This window comes from Uranotaenia lowii, chromosome 3 (assembly GCF_029784155.1).
Source record: "Uranotaenia lowii strain MFRU-FL chromosome 3, ASM2978415v1, whole genome shotgun sequence".
Lineage (NCBI taxonomy): Eukaryota > Metazoa > Arthropoda > Insecta > Diptera > Culicidae > Uranotaenia > Uranotaenia lowii.
This window is the reverse complement of record NC_073693.1, coordinates 53,080,290-53,099,012: the sequence shown is the minus strand read 5'-3', so window position 1 is coordinate 53,099,012 and position 18,723 is coordinate 53,080,290. Positions and strand designations below refer to the sequence as shown.

General features: G+C 38.6%; 2 protein-coding genes across 2 annotated transcripts; both read right to left on the bottom strand.

The window, feature by feature from the left end:
- Window positions 1-1,258: 1,258 nt before the first annotated feature.
- On the bottom strand, window positions 1,259-7,270 carry LOC129754255 (ADP,ATP carrier protein 1). The gene is made up of 3 exons (XM_055750204.1): window positions 6,973-7,270; window positions 4,827-5,323; window positions 1,259-1,898 (listed from the first exon to the last, which is right to left on the bottom strand). The coding sequence occupies exons 1-3, from the start codon at window positions 7,136-7,138 to the stop codon at window positions 1,653-1,655; spliced, it is 909 nt and encodes a 302-aa protein (XP_055606179.1). The 5' UTR covers window positions 7,139-7,270; the 3' UTR covers window positions 1,259-1,652.
- A 7,888-nt stretch (window positions 7,271-15,158) lies between these two features.
- Window positions 15,159-17,606, bottom strand: LOC129752186 (uncharacterized protein K02A2.6-like). Its single transcript, XM_055747977.1, has one exon. The coding sequence runs from the start codon at window positions 17,604-17,606 to the stop codon at window positions 15,159-15,161; it is 2,448 nt and encodes an 815-aa protein (XP_055603952.1).
- Between the last annotated feature and the right edge of the window lie 1,117 nt (window positions 17,607-18,723).

Here is an 18,723-nt window from a genome sequence, read left to right as displayed (position 1 = left end):
TTCTTTTCAATTCTTCAAATTCTATTATTTTTCAATCGAAGAAAAATGATCACTTCTATAACTTTGTTTATAAAGATCTAAATTAATCGCGACCTTCTAGAAAGTTTATCAAGGTTTTTAGTATAATGTTAAAACCTTAGTAACTTGGTAACAGTCTACAGTTTTGCCAACAAAAGATTTTTGCTTATTTTTATATCCGAAATCAATTTTTAACATTTGTAAATGTCAACCCTTGATTCTTAAAACTGTGTTGAGCTGATAGAACAAAAATAAACGAATATTAGGATTCAGCACACCGGAATGATTCAAAATGCTTTTCAAAGGCCAACTTTACTTAAAAAAGAAGCTCTGTACAATGTTGACTGTAATAGCATTATTAAATTCATTCAATTTAAGAAAGATTTTAATTAGATATGGTCAGTGTTTAATATATTTCTCGAATTGAATGAATTAATGACTAATTTTCAGTTAGAATGTTTGGGTAAAATTCAAACATCATTTTTCTATCATGAAAAAGAACAGTGCAACTCGTCTGAAAATATTTTTACTTCAGTTTTAGGCAGGGCGTGTACAGCTTCGGGTGTGTTCTTATACCAATACACGGAATCATCCATCTTGTGACAGGCAATCGTAATCGTAGGCATGGTAGGCGAACAATAGGCTGTCAAAAAGCGCTCCGTCTCCACCCCCCACCAATGAGAAACTTTTGGAACCCCTTGCCTACTTTTCCTAAATATGCATCCACCCGTAGCTGGAGGCATTCTGGTTTTAGGTTTTATGATCTCCGCTAAAAGTTCTTCCACCTGCCACTAGATGTCGCAAACTATTAGAACTGAACATGAATACCTAAAAAAGTCGTTATTTTAAAAAAGAAAATTCCACAAAAAAAAAGATTAGAAAAACTGATTTCATGTTCAACTAGGCTTTAAAAAACCTTTCACGTTCGAACTTGGCGGAGTTTGATTCATTTTTTTTTATTTAACGAAAGCACCAGGTTTGATTTTCTTTGCCGAATATGTAAAAATAACGCTTTTCTATTGAGTCTCAGAACTTCTTCGATCTTTAATACATTGTTTTAAATCAATATCAGAATGGAAAGGAAATTGAACAAAGAAAATAAAAGGAAAGTCTTTCATAAATTCTAACTAAACTATAATCATAATCAAGTTAAGAATACTATTCCCTTGACTTCAGTGAAATTAAAAAACCCTATTGAAAGTATGTTTGGATATTTTCAACAAGTGAAATACTACATTCGTTCGGTTGTCAGAGTAAAATCAACATTTTATTTTGTGTAGTTCGAATTCTGCTGTAACACATTATGATCGACATTGGGGTCCTGCTACTAGGAAGGAAATAGCAAGTTCCGTTTCCCGATAACTAACGCGGATCTCGTAGTAGGTAGGTTCGCTTTAAACGCTTAGCATTGGCTTGTCGTGTTCAAGTGAGTTTCTTTCTAGCATTAAATAATCGATAGCGTTTACTGATTTTACTGCCGTTTTTTTTCGACTTAAATTGATTTAGATGTTGTTGTGGTATTACTTTTGTTGTTGTAGTTAATAGTTGTTGACGCGGTTGCTGCTACTGCTTTCTTATACTTTTTCTCCTCACCCTCGTCTCGTTTTTGCCCTTTCGCTGCTTACTTCCTAAATCTAACCCATCAGAGCCTTGAGCTCATCGTAGAACACAAGCACCAGAGCGCCACCGGTACCACGTAGAACGTTGGAGAAAGCACCCTTGAAGAAGGCACCGGTGCCCTCGTTCTTGCTGATCTTGTACCAACAGTCCAGGGTGTTCTTGTACATGATATCGGCCTTGGCACGGCCAGACTGCATCATCATGCGTCGTCGGACTGTGTCAAATGGATACGAGATAATACCGGAAGCCGTCGTCACAACCTGCGGGAAATAAGAAAAAGGAAAAAAATGCAATTTAATGAGAGGCAATTATACAGTTCATGCCGAATAATGTGTGGAGTGTATTATCGGCAGTAACCTTGAAAGGTATCTAGGAATGCAATCCCTCGTTTGAGATAAAGCAACTACCATGTGACTTCATTATGCGCGCACAAATCGTCTATCACATGGCTTGGACTGCAGTGCCAAGATAAAGTCAAATGAAGTGTAAACGAACGTGAGCTTGCACAGATATCAAGCGCGCATCATAGTATTCGAGTAAATGGGTACATTCGTATCACGAGAAAGGGAAAAAAGAACGAAAATCGCCCATAGATATTTTGTGATGATCATCATTTTCGGCTATGTAGTGTATATTGACTTGTACGAATGAATCCGTTTAAAAAGTTGTGGAAGGATGGCCGATAGGAAGAACAATGTTTTATTCGTTGACAAAACAAGACTTTCAGCTAGTATCATTCGTTGCTCTTCGATAAAAATTATTAAGTTTACTCTTATCCAATTTACAAAACTTAATGAGATCAATTTTTATTTTTGTTTATTTTTCATCAACTGTTTCCTTGTAATGATTATTTCTACGTGAATCGTGAATCATTCTTATTATGTAATCGCTATTACATTTGTGCGAAAAGTTCAGAACCAAAGAAGGTGGCAGAACGGTTTCAAAATTTCAACTGATACCTTATCAGTCTGAATTATTTGATTAAGTAGAATCGAGACGTCGCATGTCGCATTTACTAGCATTTGAAAACGTAGGGATTTCAAAGTGTGGCCCGTTTCTAATGCGAAAAAAAAACATACACGAGCAACTGCTGACTGCTGGTTTCATCCAGCCGGTGATAAGTGGCGCTAATTCATCATCAACTCAGTCAAGCACTTGGATCAACTCGTTCGCACTGATCATAACCGAGAGTCGAGCCGACCAGGGTTACGAAACATTTTCGCGTACTACTAAATCGTTGATACATTTCACTGCTGTGGCAATGAATGGTGATTAGATGACCTTTACAAATATGCCTGCTGCACACAAGCAAAGTATTGATTTATTCTCTTACCAATGTGCGTTTTTATCGACAGTGTTCAAATTTTGACGTCACTAGTTTACGTCACCATTGGACAGGTATTTTTTTACTACTACATAGTTTAGAAAACAGCTGTATAACACATCTATGGATCGATTAAAGGTCTCCGGCACGTGTGCCTCAGCCCTAGCTCTATGCAGGAGATGATTTTATGTATTTGTTAATAACAGGTGCATGCTAGTCTTTGGCATAGTTCCCGTGCGGTGGGAAATAAGCACCAGCATTGGAATAAAAGAAAACGTTAATAAATGGGAAGACTTCCCAATTTCCTTGGCTATGACTTAATCGAAAGACGAAACGAAAATGTCGACAAGCAACCAGAAAAAGCAATGCGCTACGATTGTGTAGCATTATTTAAAAATAAATTCTAAGTTGCTTCGTTCGCATTTCCCTCATTCATTGGCTCGTCTCGAGTGTTGTTTCGAAATCAACCTATTGAGCTTTGCCATATTCTGATCTTTTAGATCGCAAAAAATGTAACCTGGCGTTGGCCTGCTCGAGAATGCTCTGAATGTGATCGATCAAAGTTTAAATGGTTGACCCTTGTTGTTGCTTTCCTCAAGTGCATGAGAACGTGTCAAAAACGATACATAAATCAAGCGGCCAGTGAATTGCAAACTTTCAGGGGGATTTCCTGTATGATATGATCCGGCATTTAAATTTGATTGAAATGGAAAAAACGTTCGCCACAAGGGAAACAGGTCGACAAACTTTCAACCCGATTCGAACCGCATGGTATTGATTTTATTTCATTTTTCGGGGAGTCCCGTTTTTAATTGAGAGTGGTTCTCATGAGAGAGCTAAAAGAATGCTCTTGTTTCTATTTTCCGAGAATGAGTTCATCCAAAATGCGTTTGTTGCGAGAGAGAATTTCCGCTCATTCCGCCTCAGCTCAGCTGGATGATTTTGGCGAGTGGCAGAGTTTTGAGGTTACGTTCTCGGAGCTATTCTTTCGGAAGGAGGACCTTGAAATTCGATAGATATGTACGCCGATGATGACGGTTTTGTTCAAGTTAACTTCAAACGGTAGTTATGTAACAGGTGCATTTTCCCGTATTTTGTCAAGTATTTTTACAAAAAAAAATTCATAAAAAATATGGAACTTGGAAATTAATTACAGGAAGCTTGTACTTGACTGAGAGAAATTCCAAACGATGACTGAGCTGACCTTGAAATAGTCAATTGCTTGCGCGTGGAGCACCAATTTAAGGAGTTTAAATATGTGCTATTTTAAAAGAAAGGCATTATTGCAGCTTCCGTCCCAAAGAAACTTATTTTCACTTGCGAGACAGAACTCTAATTTTAACCCAAAAAAGTCGATGTGCGCGAGAAAGTTTTTTTATTTCGTGTTACGTAAGTGTGACAGCGAAATTCTGCTACCGTTGGCTCTGAGATGGATCTAATATTTTTGGCTGCTTCTTGTCGTCAGTCAGATGACTGTGTGATGACCATTGACGTCACTCAATCATCACCTGGTTGTTTGTTTATGTCACACTTTGAGCCTTTCATCACAGAAGTGATAAAAAAGTGTTACGTGTGATTCGTTGATTTAGATAATTTTATATCTACGAATCTTTGGTTATTTTTGTTATATTTTTCCTATGAATTTAAGTGGGATTATATGTTTTCAAATTAATATGCCTTGAAGAATGTTATAAAAAAAAAACAAACCAAAACCGATATAGTTCCATAATAACATTGTTATATAACTAGAACTATCGTTATTGTGAAACAGCGCTATTTCCAGGTCAATGTTCCCCACATTCCACCTCATTGTTTATAAATAAAAAAAACTATCACAAGGAACAAAACAACAAACAATACTAACCTGTGCGATGGCCCACGACACGAAGATCGATGTGTTCTTCGGGTCTGGCAACATTCCCTTGGCGGTATCGAAGCAACCGAAGTAGGCTGCCCGATAGATGATGATACCCTGGACCGACACGTTGAAGCCACGGTACAGACCGACGATGCCGTCGGATTTGACGGTCTTCTTCAGACAATCGATCAGACCGGTGTACTCACGCTCACCTCCGGCGCGACCGACGTCGGCACCCAGACGGGTACGGGCGAAATCGAGCGGGTAGACGAAGCACAGCGAGGTGGCTCCGGCAGCGCCACCGGATCCCAGATTTCCGAGGAAATAGCGCCAGAACTGAGTGTTCTTGTCGACGCCACCCAAGAAGATCTGTTTGTAGACATCCTTGAAGGCGAAGTTCAGCGCCTGGGTCGGGAAGTACCGGATGACGTTGGCGAGGTTGCCTCTCCAGAAGGCTCCGAAGCCCTGTTCCTTCGGGATACGAACGAAGCAGTCAATAATACCTAAGACGAAAAAAAAAATCAAAATTTAAAAGGCATTCGATTGCGGGATGGATTAGATAACACAGGTCTACGAAATTCGCGTTTTTCTATGTGGCTTCTATAATTTGAGAGCTGATTTTGTCTAATTGCAGGCTCTGAACTCAAATGTGAACAGTTTTTCTCAAACAACTATATTTTTTTTAAATACATACAAGAGTTACGAAAAAAATAATTTTATTTTTTTTTTACGAAATTGACAAAACATTTAAATTCAAAGCGCCTTCGTCCAAAAACAGGTCAAATATCTCCAATATAAGCATTAGAACAACTAATCTCCCAATTTCAAAAGACTTTACAATTTCCTAGACAACAAAAACACTGCAAAAATCTCATAGTATGTACATATATCTAGATTATCTTTGCTGATTGATGAAAAGCCTTCAGGTTGAACCCTCGTGCTCGGATTTGGTTTTTTCAAGCTTTACTTGAAAAAAGTTCACAGCTGCAGGTCAGATGTTCCTTAAAAGGATCAGATGACACCATATGGAGAAGAAGGTTGAAGACAGACCCATCGATACCGAAACTAATTTATGCATAGACATAATCCTCAAAATGGATGTCTGAACAAAAGACAATGATTTCGTAGGAGGACCCTTTCTGGGAATCGATTTATTGAAGTTTCTATTCTTTGTCTTTATCCTTGAGACAGAATTTTCAGGTAAGAAAAAAATTTCTTTCTATTTCAATTTTTCGGATGAAGAGAAGATCGTATCCCGTTATTTTCAGGGACTTCGGCTACCTGGAAAATCAATTTTTCAAAATTTAAACTGCCTGAAAATCCTCCTCAGTATTTCCTATTGATCACTAAGCTATTCGCGTTCATAAACCTTCGATTTCTAAATTTTTTTAAGAATCTGCTCCTAGTCATATGGATCTATGATATATATCTACATAACAGTTATTAGATAACAACCCACCTCTTAACATCTATCGTTATGTAAGTGAAAATTATTTTACCATGGAAAGCTAACGAATTCAGGTGTTTTTGGAAAATTTACATTTAAAGTCAAACGATCCATAAATTTACAGATTAAAAAAAATTTCAATGTCAGCTGATGATTGAACTGTCAAAAAATATATGAAGTTATTAAACATCTCAACATTTTATTTGTTAATAAATCGTTTGGCGCAGAAATTATAATAACAATGCGTTTATTTAATTGGGAAATAAACTTAAAAAATATATATTTTATTTTGAATGAAAATTTTTTAGACTACATTTAAATGTCGAAGGAAAAGTGAGTTCGGTATATTATTATTTATTATTTCATACACAAATCAAAGCAGTTTCCGGAATCCTGAAAATTGATGTTACATAACCCTCGTTTTCAACCCCCGGATATCACGTGAAAAAATATGACTAGATTACCTAACTTTCAGCCCATATGAGCACACGCATGGTTAAATCAGAATCATATATCCTGTTTTAAAGTTTACTTTTCAATCCGGGTGCAATCCTGGAATCGGCAAAAACCCTCGAACCGGTCCCCACCCCGATTCCGCGAAAATGAGCACACTGCTCAACAAAAAAAAAGATGGCGGCCGCCATGTTGGAACCCCAACCAACCATCTGAACTACTGACTGACACCGGCCAACTACAGCCACTTACCTTTGTACTGCTTATCGGCCGTGATCTGCTTGGAAGCGGCCTGGACCTGCAGCAGCAGCTTGACACGCTCGATCGGAGCGACAGCGGTCTTGGACACGGCAGCGGAGATACCACCGGCCAGGAAATCCTTGGCGAAACCATAGGGATCAGCCTTTTTGCCCGACATTATGCTTTTGTTCCTGCTTCACTCAACACACCACAAAAACGGGGAATTTAGATGATTTTCCTTAGCAAAAGGCCGCGCGCTGTCTAGAACTTCCGAACCGTTCGGAGGGCACAATCCAAAGAGAATGAACGAGGTTTGCCGTAGCGCGTTTGCCAGGATCCCAGTTGGCCGATTTTTTTTTTTATGAGAGAGAACCTTCGTCAGAGATTTCTTTCGCGGAACTCTACCTGAGCGACTCACTCATACTGCCAACCGTCTATCAGCTACCGCTACGCGTTTGCTGTTCCGTTCTGGCACCGGTCTGGAAAATTGGATAAAGTGCGGCAGTCGCACTTGAATGAAGAGTATTCGCAAAATTCTGTTATATGAATATTTGTTAGAAATACCGCTATCCACCCTCGCTCTCTCCAATAGAGAACTTCTTCTTCTTCTTCTTCGTTTTGACGATATGGCCAGAGAATGGTACTCTATAACACCACTAACTTGACTTGACTGCTTTTAGCGCGATTTAAGTGTTGCCAATTATTTTTAAATTTTTAGTTTCGTTCTATCCAAGAAAGATAGTACCTCTTTCATCCGGTTTTCATCGAAATCTCGGAATATTTCGAGAAGGTTTGTAAACCTATCCCAATCGTGGTAGTTGCGGAGATGGTTAAACTTTATACAATTCAGAATAATATGTTCGGTTGTGAATGGTTGTTCACAAAGATCACAATAAGTTGTTTCACGAACTTTCATTATTCCGAGCCAGTAGGGAGAGTAATCATGACCACTCAATATTCGATTCATAGTACGTATTTGAGTGTTTTTTAATTTACTATTCCAGTACCAAGGTCTCTGATTAAAGGATGACTGGAATCTGTAAAATTTCGATCCTTTTTGATTTACGTTGACATAATCTTTGTACCATCTATCGATTGAATTGATCCATTCATTTTTCGCTTTCAGTGTCTTGTCACTGAACCGTGATTTATTTACCAAAATGCATGGGCTTGTTAATCCTTCTTTGGCTGCAGTGTCTGCTTTTTCGTTTCCTTGAATTTGTATGTGAGCTGGTATCCATTGTATAGTAGATTTTTTTGATTCAGCTTGTTTTACTATTTCGAAAGTCAGTTCGTCAAACTCTTTTGAATCTAATTGCTGTTTTATTATTGCACAAGATGCTTGAGAATCAGTGAGAATAACTGTTCTATTTGTTGTTTCTGAGTTGATGTTTTCTAGTGCTGTTTTTATGGCTATTAATTCAGCTGTGGTTATAGAAACTTCGTTGTCCAGTTGCATGCTAGTTTTTCTATTGTTTTCGTCTTCGAAGATTCCTATTCCGCATTTATTACCGTGTTTTGATGCATCTGTATAAATTTTAATGTATGTAGGGTAATGTGTGTTCAACATATGTATTACTTCTTTTCTCATTACTTCTGCTGATTGTTGTTTTTTTCTTATTTGTGTTTGTGGTATTTGATCCAATACTGAAACGTTGGTTATCTCATTGTTCATTGTGTGTTTCAAATATAGTTGTTGAAAATCGTTTTTATAATCTAGGTAAATTTGTTCTAAAAAGGTGTATTGTTTTCTGGCATTTACACTGTGTTGTTCTAAACTTTGTAATTGTTGTGCGATCAAATCGTTTCGGAAAATGTGTTGTAGGATTCGTTTTTTCGCTAGATAGATCCTTTTCAGGTATAGGGGACCTTCTCCTGCTATTGCTGCTAACGTATTTATAGGTGTTGATTTAGAACAACCTGTGGCAATTCTAAGACATTGTCTATTTGTCACTTCTAGTTTTTCTATGTTTGTCTTACTTGCCCCTCCGTAGAATACTGAACCGTAGTTTAGAAATCCTCCATACAGAGCTTTGTAGAATAGCATCATAACTTTAGGGTTTGCTCCACTTTTTATGCTTCCGATGACTTTGAGCATTTTCTGTCTGTCATGTATTTTATCAATCATTGTTTTTATGTGTATGTCGTATCTTAATGTTTGGTCTAGGGTTATACCCAGGTACTTATAGCTTCTAACTGTCTCTAATGTTTCTCCGTTTATTTTAAGATCTAGAACTTTTGCACTGTTTTTAAATATCATAGCTTTGGTTTTTGCACAGTTGATAACGAGTCCTAGTCTTGAGGCTTTTCTAACAAATACTTCTATTTTGTCTTGCATTTTTATTATTGCATGATTTTCGTTTTTCGATCTAACCAATTTGAGAAAATCATCTGCAAACTGGAGGGTAGCTTCATTAGGGTCGAGATTTGTTTCATGAAGGCTTGAGGTATAAATGTTGAAAAGGGTTGGGGATAAAACATCTCCCTGCGGAAGTCCACTAGAAACTACATGTTCCACTAGTCCTTCTTCTGTCTGGATGATAGTTTTTCTATTCACTAGAAAATTAAATATCCATGTTACGCTATCAGGACTAAAATTGTTTGTCGTCATTACGTTTCTCAGTTGGCTGACATCGATGGAATTGAAAGCATTTTTGAAGTCAAAAAATACTCCAATTACTGTCATTCCCAGTCTTTTGCTCTCCGTTATGTAATTCGTGGCGTATGTTACGCAGTTTTCTGTAGACATGTTTTTCCTGAAACCAAATGATGTAACAGGGAGAATGTTTTTTGAATATAAAGTTTTATTTATGTCTTCTAGTACCGCTGTGTTTAATGTTTTTGTTAAGGTAGAGAGTAATGCAATTGGTCTAAAAGAGGTTATCTCGTTTGCTGGTTTGTCTGGCTTTAGAATGGGTATAATCTTAATTTCCTTTAGGTGGTCTTGTAGACATCCCTTTCTCCACATCTCATTTAGACATTCAACAATTTTCGTCAGAGTTTTCCAATCTAGTACTCTTAACATGTCGTATGTTAGGTGATCTGTTCCCGGAGAGGATCTTTTCGGTTTTTTGTTTATTATAGATTTAAATTTGGCTAAGTCTATAATGTTAGTTCGGGTTTCTCTATGAGGTTGTATTGTGTTTTCTCTTCTACTTTCTCCAAAATTCGTTATTAAAAAGTCGTTAGCTAATTGTTTATATTCTTTAATGCAATTGTTTTTGATATTTATTGCTGGAGATCCTTTTAATCCTCTAACCAGTTTCCAATTTTGCTTCATGTTTAGGGGATCTATTGAAGCTGACAATTCCTTCAATTTTTCTCGTATATGATCTAGTTTCGCTTTTTGGAATTTGGCTGTTGTTTTTTTCCATTCGATTAAATTTGTACTATTACAGCAAGCGTGGTATTTTTTTAGTGCATTTTGTTTTTCTTCGTATAGAGTGGATAATTCATCGCTCCAATAATATTTGGCAATATGGTTGCTCGTTTTTTTATTGTTTTTAATAATCGTTCTGGCTTTACTCGAAAGTTCTTGGAGATTTTCAAATTCCCAATGTTGTATTTGAGCGATTTGTTCTCCAATTGCTTTTCTGTCATAGTATGTATTGGTTTTTTTTCTCCACTGTAGTTCCACCGAGATTTCTATAAAAAGATGCCCACTTCCACCAAAGGATTTGGGTTTAGTAGACCATTTAATGGAATTGTATAAATTTGCTGTACATATCGAAAGATCAATTGCACTAAAATTCTGATTAAATATTCCTGGTATGAACGTTTTATCACCTGTGTTAAGCAATATTAGGTTTGAGTCGGCAATGGCTTCATGTACTACTCTACCTTTTCCTTGAGTTGTTTCACAGCCCCATATCTCATGATGACTATTAAAATCTCCACCTATGATGACTTTATTATAGTTATTAAGTTCTTGTAGTAAAATTGACATGGAAGTTTTGAGTTCTTGGACATTAATACGGGGATTGACATAGACAACTACTAACACAAAGTCTAATTTAGTCAATCTTATCCCTAATGTTTCAAACTTTTCTGATGTCGTCAAATTAATTCTAGTAAAATGAAATTGGTCACATAGATAAAATCCAACTCCTCCATAAGTATCTTCACGTGGTGCTAGTATGCTATGGTATCCTGAGATGTTGTAGCGTTTTGTTGTGAGATGGTTTGGATCTACCCAAATCTCTGTTAATAGTACGGCTTCAAATTTATTTATGTTTAGTTCATGTATAAGTTCATTTTTATTTTTTGTTAAACTTTGTATGTTTGTTTGTAGTATTTTGAAATTCGTATCCATGTTTGTATTTGTTATATGCCATCATTATGGCTGTCAGCAATGTTTTTCAACTCCCCAACAATGCTGGCTGTAATTTCTTCTCCTGCTATACCATGATTTTGAAGGATTTTGGTAATATTCTGAATTAAACCTGTTATCATCAACTCTAAGTTTTGTTTTGTTGTAGTTTGTGTTTTTATTTCATGTCTAAATCTGTCTGTTTCCGAAGTGCGATGATTGTTTATAAGCCTTTTGCTATCGTGTTCTCCCTCTTCTTCCTCAAGCCTTCTTTTTTTAAAAAAATCTCTTCTGGACATCCCTAGTAAACTTGCTACTCCTGCTTCTTCTTCTATTTCTTTTGGTTGTGTTTTTCTATTATTTGTAAATACTTTGTTGGGTTTTTGCAAACTGGTTTTTGATATAAAGGTTGGTGTATTTACTTTTTTATTTGATCGGCCCTGACTTCCATTTACTAACACCTGAGCAAAGGTTTCCGGTAGAGCTGGGTAGTCTTCCGTGTTTCTTAGTACGTCGAATTGGTTGATCATTGGAATATTGAAGTATTCTTTCGCCTCTTGATATGTTATATTTTTCCTTGCCATGACTGCTTGGGTATCCGATTCAATTTTCCTCCGGGGACAGCTCCTATCTGTAGTGATGTGGCCTTCTTGTTTACAATGTAAGCAGTATGATTTTTTTTGACATGGTTCGTGATCTTTAGTTGTTTCGTCAGTGCAGTTCTTACATCTTAGTACGGAGCTCTTACAGTTTTTAGACAGATGATTGTACCTAAGACACTTAAAACATATTACAGGACGTGGTATAAACGGTTCGACACGATTTATTACAGAAAACATTCTTACAAACCTTGGCAACACATTACTCCTGAAGACAATACCTACTCTGTTGGTGGGGATCCTTTCATCGTTGTATTTTCTTGTCATTCTAAACACTGATTCCACTTTGACATCACATATCACATTTTCGATTATTTCTGTGATATCCAATTCTGTTGGAATATCAGACAGAACTCCCGTAACGGTTACAAATTTTTTTGGTATGTATGCTTTGTATCCTTTTAAGTGTAAACTCTGACAGTCAGCTAGTCTATTGGCATCCTTTATATTTCCAACATAGACAGTAGCTTTATTACGGCCGGTCTTTTTAATATCGTCGATACATTTATCAAAGCCTATTTGGTTCAGTACTATTCCTATTTGTAGCCTATTGATATATTTTCTTCTTTCCAGATCTGTGTTTTCTATTATAACTCTGTATGGTCTGCTATCTGTATCACAGTAGCTAAATTTCTGATATACTTTTCTCATTTTTTCTATTTCGGGTTTATTTGGACTTACTTGAGGAGTTTGTTTTTGTTGTTCGTTCTCGTTTCTATAGGTATCTACCATCTCATGGTCGTCTGGTGTATGCATTGGTTTGAGGTTATCATCTTCCTTTGTAGCCGCTGCCCCCACGGGGGCAGCTTTGTTTATGCTCATACCACTCAACACACAATATATTTTATACGGCACGGTAATAAATTAATGACGAACAAGTAGATAGTACGGATCCAAATAGGTTAATTCTAGTAATAATTAGCACAATCACAGCTTAATTTTTCTAAAATTGGCAACACACGTCTAAACAGGTTAAAATCGCTGAGTCAAGTCCCCAATAGAGAACGACCAATATTCTTCCTCTGAGCATGGGTTACCTACGTTGGCGAATCCGGTTGTTCATGCATGCTCACGTGGATCTCTGCGAGAGAGCCAATAAATTTATTACTGTCAAAAATATGAAATGTCAAATTTACACTCTTGAAATATTCTAGAAAGGTTCATATGAAAAACCATCGATTGATTTCAGGGCAAAACGCACTATCAATTTAAAAAATTGATACATGAAATAGGGAAAATCGAAAACTTTTGTTTTACATAATAATGTAATCCATTCAAAAAATAATTTAAAAACAACAAAATTACAAAAAAATACAAGTACAGACTCTGCTCGATTTTGGCACGTGTATGCCAAAATAAAAATTTCATCAAATAAAAAAAAAACGAAAAAATGATTAAAAATTAATGAAAATAAATTAAAAGGAATGTACAATTTTTTGTAATTTTTATTATTTTTGTCCTTTTTAGTCATTTTTATCATTTTTGTCATTTTTGTCATCTTTGTCCTTTTTGTCCTTTTTGTCATTTTTTTACTTTTTGCATTATTGTCATTTTTGTAATTTTTATCATTTTTGTCATTTTTGTCATTTTTAATTATTTTCATCATTTTTGTCATTTTTTGTCACTTTTATCTTTTTTGTCATTTTTGTCATTTTTGTCATTGTTGTCATTTTTGTCATTTTTGACATTTTTGTCATTTTTGTCATTTTGGTCTAATATTTTTTATTTTAGAATTTTAATTACTTTTTGTTATTTTAGTCATTTTTGTTAATTTTGTTGTTTTCGTTATTTTATAGCTTTGAACAATCAGGATGATGTTCAAAATTGATAATTATTTCACTTATACCACCTCTTCGATTAAAAAAGCAAAAACTCTTATTCTTCTATCCATCAAAAATTCTAATCTAATCCATAATTATTATCAGAAATAAAACAAAAAGAATCACATAAATACGCAGTACCAACTATTTGTTTCAGAAAAGGAAATATTTTATGTAAATTTAGAAAAAAAAATATCCGAAAGATTACAAGACGAAAAATCAAATTTTGGAAGACGGAGGTTATTTCACCGTTTGTACTCATGATTTTATTGATTTTTTTGATAAAAATTACTTGATTTATAGGTTTTGAGCAATGATATAGTATGCAATTTTGGTGCATACAAGCTTTCATGCAATTTACTCAAATTTATTTGGTTTTTGCATTATTTTTCATTATTTTCCCACAATCAACCCCACCCCTGCCCCCACCCCCCTCCTTCTCCTCGCGATGGTCCAACTCCGAGTGACAAAAGGATTTGAAATTTGTTCCGGTCTTATCAGGAATAAGGGAATAAGTAATTCGAATAGCTCCAACGATCGCCTAACTTCCGTTGCAATGTGGACAGCCTATTTGTTAATTTGTATTTTTTATCTGAGAGAGGTGATCGTTATTCCAAAAATCTCACGTGCGTGCAAGCGTTCATGTAGAAAGGGAAATATCATATCGTCTTTGTAGGTAGGTATGGCATGAACCAGTTGAGAGATTCAATTTTACTACCCCAAAACATGATTTTTTTTAACGGAAATAATTTCAAATCCACTGAGCAGCATGCAGCAGCATGACCGAAGAATTTTTACAGCATGTAAAAATTCTTCGGTCAACGATTTAAGAAAAATATTCGAATCGTCAAACTAATTGTATTCTGTCTAAGATTAATAAATTATAATAAATTTTTAAAATGAATTGATCAATTATCTATTATTATAAATTACTTACTATAGCCACAATATTATTCGCCTGGATCGAGATGGGCAAAGAGGGGTGGTGTTCTTTTGGGGATCAAGAAATGCTACTCTTTCTATCGTATTCCACTACAACCATCCCCAGGTATTGAAGTCGTCAGTTGCCAAGCTAGAATTAAAGGCCAAGACCTTTGCCTAGCCTCGGTATATATCCCGCCAAATTCAAGCGTGAGCCGGAACCAATTGGCGAATATTGTTTCTGTTACGACGTTCGTGACGGGGTGTGACCGAGGTAAAAGTAAGAACGCGAACGACGTAGACTACTATAAAATTCTTCTTTTATTACCGATAAAAATATACTTTTGTGCGGACGTAATTTAGCTGTGTTACAATATGGAGATCTCAATTCTAACTGACTATTGTGCTGACGTGGCATCAGCAGGTCGGCAAGCACTGTTGCCAACCGTGAGCCCAGCGGCGTATCCAGGGTCCCAACATCTCCCCTTTTTAATTCAGCCGGTACGAGTCGAACCTCCTCGGAACTCTTCGGGTACGTGAAGATCTTCGTGGCATTTGTACGGCTGATTGTTCTTCGATGGCAGATTGAAATCTTGATATAGATGTGCTGGTTTCAGAGGGTTGAGGTATCGGGCCGGATACGGTTTCCGGCGATGGTGGTGTAAGCGAAGATGTTTGTATCGGTGATGGCAGACCAGCTGACGATTCGAGTCCCGACTTGTGAACATCAACCAAAGTTTTCGGCGTAGATGATGGCAAAGACTGCTGATTCTGCGTTGATACTGGCGATGATTGTGTTGGAAACTCGTTGGTTGGAGGCGAACGTGGGAGGTTCCAAGCATCAAGAAGGATGCTCAGAGGCAAGTTGGGTTTCGTCGCAATTTCCGGTTCCTGTTCGGTTCGACTAATGAGTTGATTGATATGCGAGCGTACCACTTGTCTTCCGTCAATCCAGACGTTGTACATTACTCTGCCAACTTTCTCCAGTATGACACCCGGGAACCAGTTCCACTTATTCCTGACGTAGATTTTAGCAAAAACGAGTTCGTCTTTCGCAAAGGATCTTTGCGAGTGGGGGTCTTCATGGTAAGGTGCTCGATCTGGTTCCGGTGGTGGTCGAAGCAATTCCAGACTAGTTCGAATTGGTCTGCCAAACATCGCTTCGGCTGGAGATTTCCCATCTGGTGCCGATGGGTTTGGTGTGCTTCGATAGGTAAGAAGGAAGGTGGCCAATGCTTCTCGGACGGTTGTCCTTCCCTCCTGAATTTTTCTAATTGCACGCTTGAACGTATCTACAAAGCGTTCCGCCTGACCGTTGCTTTGTGGGTGGAACGGTGCAGTGGTCAGATGATCGATGCCGTTTTCTAAGCAGAACGTTTGAAACTCTTCGCTTGTAAATTGAGTTCCATTATCGCTGACGAGTGTAGTTGGCATACCCATTCGAGCAAACAGATCCTTCAGAATGCGAATCGTTGAGATGGATGTCGTACGATGTGTCTCAACAATTTCAGGCCATTTGGTGAAGGCGTCGATGACCAGCAGGTAGTATTCTCCGTCCAAAGGTCCAGCATAGTCTATGTGAACCCTTTCCCATGGCTTGCTCGGAGTGGGCCACAGTGACGGTTTTGAAATTGGAGCGGATTTTGAAGCAATGGCACAATTTCGGCACGACTTGACATAGGAGGTTACATCGGAATCTAACCCTGGCCAGTAAACGTACGACCGAGCTATCGCCTTCATTCGCTGGATACCCGGATGACCTTGGTGGATTTGGTCCAGGCAACGTTTGCGGAACTCCGATGGAATGACCAAGCGATCGCTGAACATTATGCACCCTTGGCAGAGACTGAGTGCGTCTTGTCGGTCGTAGTATGGTTTGACTTCCGGTTCTGGTAAGGCCTTTAAGGAAGGGGGCCAGCCTTTTTGCAAGTATTGGTACACTCGCTTCAAAACAGGATCTTTTTGAGTTGCAATTTCGACAAGCCTAAAACTCAAGGGAAGAACATTAACGATACTTCGTGTTACTGACCTGATTTCATTCTCCAACTGTATCGTCGCTATCACATAGTCCTCTTCCGGTCGTACATGGTTGCCGATGAGCCTCGACAATATATCGGCATTACCAAATTTTGCGGTCGGGACGTATTCGATGGAAAAGTCGTAGTGGAGTAGCGTTAGGGCCCATCGTTGTAGTCGGTTGGAGGTGTAAACCGGTATGCCCTTCTTGCTACCGAAGATCCTGAGGAGGGGGGCATGGTCGGTTTGAAGGTGAAATCTTCGACCGAACAACATCTTGTGGAATTTTGTTACGGCAAATATGATTGCAAGCCCCTCGCGATCTGGCTGGCTGTAGTTTTTCTCTGCAGGTGATAATGCACGGGAGGCATGTTGAATTACCTTTATGGTGCCATCAGGAAACTTGTGTGAGATCGTGGCACCAACACCAACCGAAGAAGCATCTGCCGACACCACTATTTCGAGCGCTGGGTCATAGTGTGTCAACATTAAGTTGGAGGTTAAAATTTGTTTAAATTTATTAAAAGATGCCTGGCATTCGGAAGTCCAGACGAATTTTGCTCCATCTTTTAAAAGTTCGTCCAGAGGAAATCGCAGGTTTCTCATTTGGGATACAAATTTGCCGTAGTAATTTATTGCCCCCAGAAATGAGCGAACTCCGGAGACATCTGTCGGAGCTGCCATGTTGTGGATTGCTTGCACCTTATCAGGGTCTGGACGAATGCCGTTGCGATCAAGGATATGGCCTAAATACTTGATCTGTGATTTTGCGAAACTGCACTTCTCGAGACGGATCGTGAAGCCAAAATCTTGAATCCGTCGCATCACCTCGTTGATTCTGGCCCAGTGTTCTTCCGGGGTTTTTCCACCAACTACCAAGTCATCAATGTAACCAGAGATGCCCGGTAGGCCAGCCAGCATAGCGTCGATAATTTGCTGAAAGGCTCCAGGAGCTGTTTTTACCCCAGGCGAGAGACGATTATAACGATAGAGGCCACGGTGAGTGTTATTATGGTGGCTTTACTACTGGGGAGGATGCCACCAGATAAAGCTGACAAAATTCGCAAACATAAATAAAGCAACATCAATGGTGGTTGCATAATTTCGGATGACCCATTTTGTTATTTTCCCCCCATAAAAACAATAATTTAAAGCGACTTACGTGCTGTGCTGATGCATGCAGGTTGGCAGTGGCGAGTTGAATTTCATGTCCCGGTTTTCTCCGCCTCGAATCGTCGAACTGATTCCCGTGTGTTCCTCTCCGACCTGATCGGAAATTCTCTTGGGACGGATGCTTGGAAGATACATGAATGCACCTTGCCCCGGTGCACGCTTGAGGCGCACAGCAGGATCCGCACCACCCGCTCTTCACTTGCTGCAATCGGTCGACCAATGTGTTGCACTTTTCTGCGTGCTTCCGTTGAGCTGTTGTTGAAATCGTTCCAATTTTCTGCTGGCGATGAAAACAGCGCGAAACGCTCTGTAAGTGCACTTCCGGCAGTCGATGAGGACAGAGCAGGTCGCCCTGTGGGTGTACTTTCGGCTGTCGATGAGGACAGAGCACTCTTGGCCTTCCTTTCCTGTTCCTTCTTCTCGCAGGATCCTCGCACAACTCCGACACACGACAAATAACCCAGCAATCAATGCCGAGCTTCGATTTCCGTAGCAGAACCACGTTTGTTCCTCGTACACTAATGGTCATCAAGGCCAAAGGAACGCCGAGCCTCGGGGGCCACACAGGCGCACTTCCGGAAACCTTCCGGGAAACCAACAGTGCACTTTCCTTTTCCGCTAACCGCCGAGGATGCGGTGCAATCGGTACCTTCCGAACGAAGCACTGCTGTGGCAAGGTCAAAATAATATTCAGGAGCTGGCCAGTGTGTCGCTCCGAAAAGTTCCGAAGAAATGACAAACTTCCACAAAACGTGGCCTTCAGCATACAAAGCCGTAACAAGAGGCTCAAACCGGACTTTCCGGAACGGGCTTCAAACCTGCCTCAAATGGCGGTAAGCTATTGGCCAATAAACGTAAGCCCGGA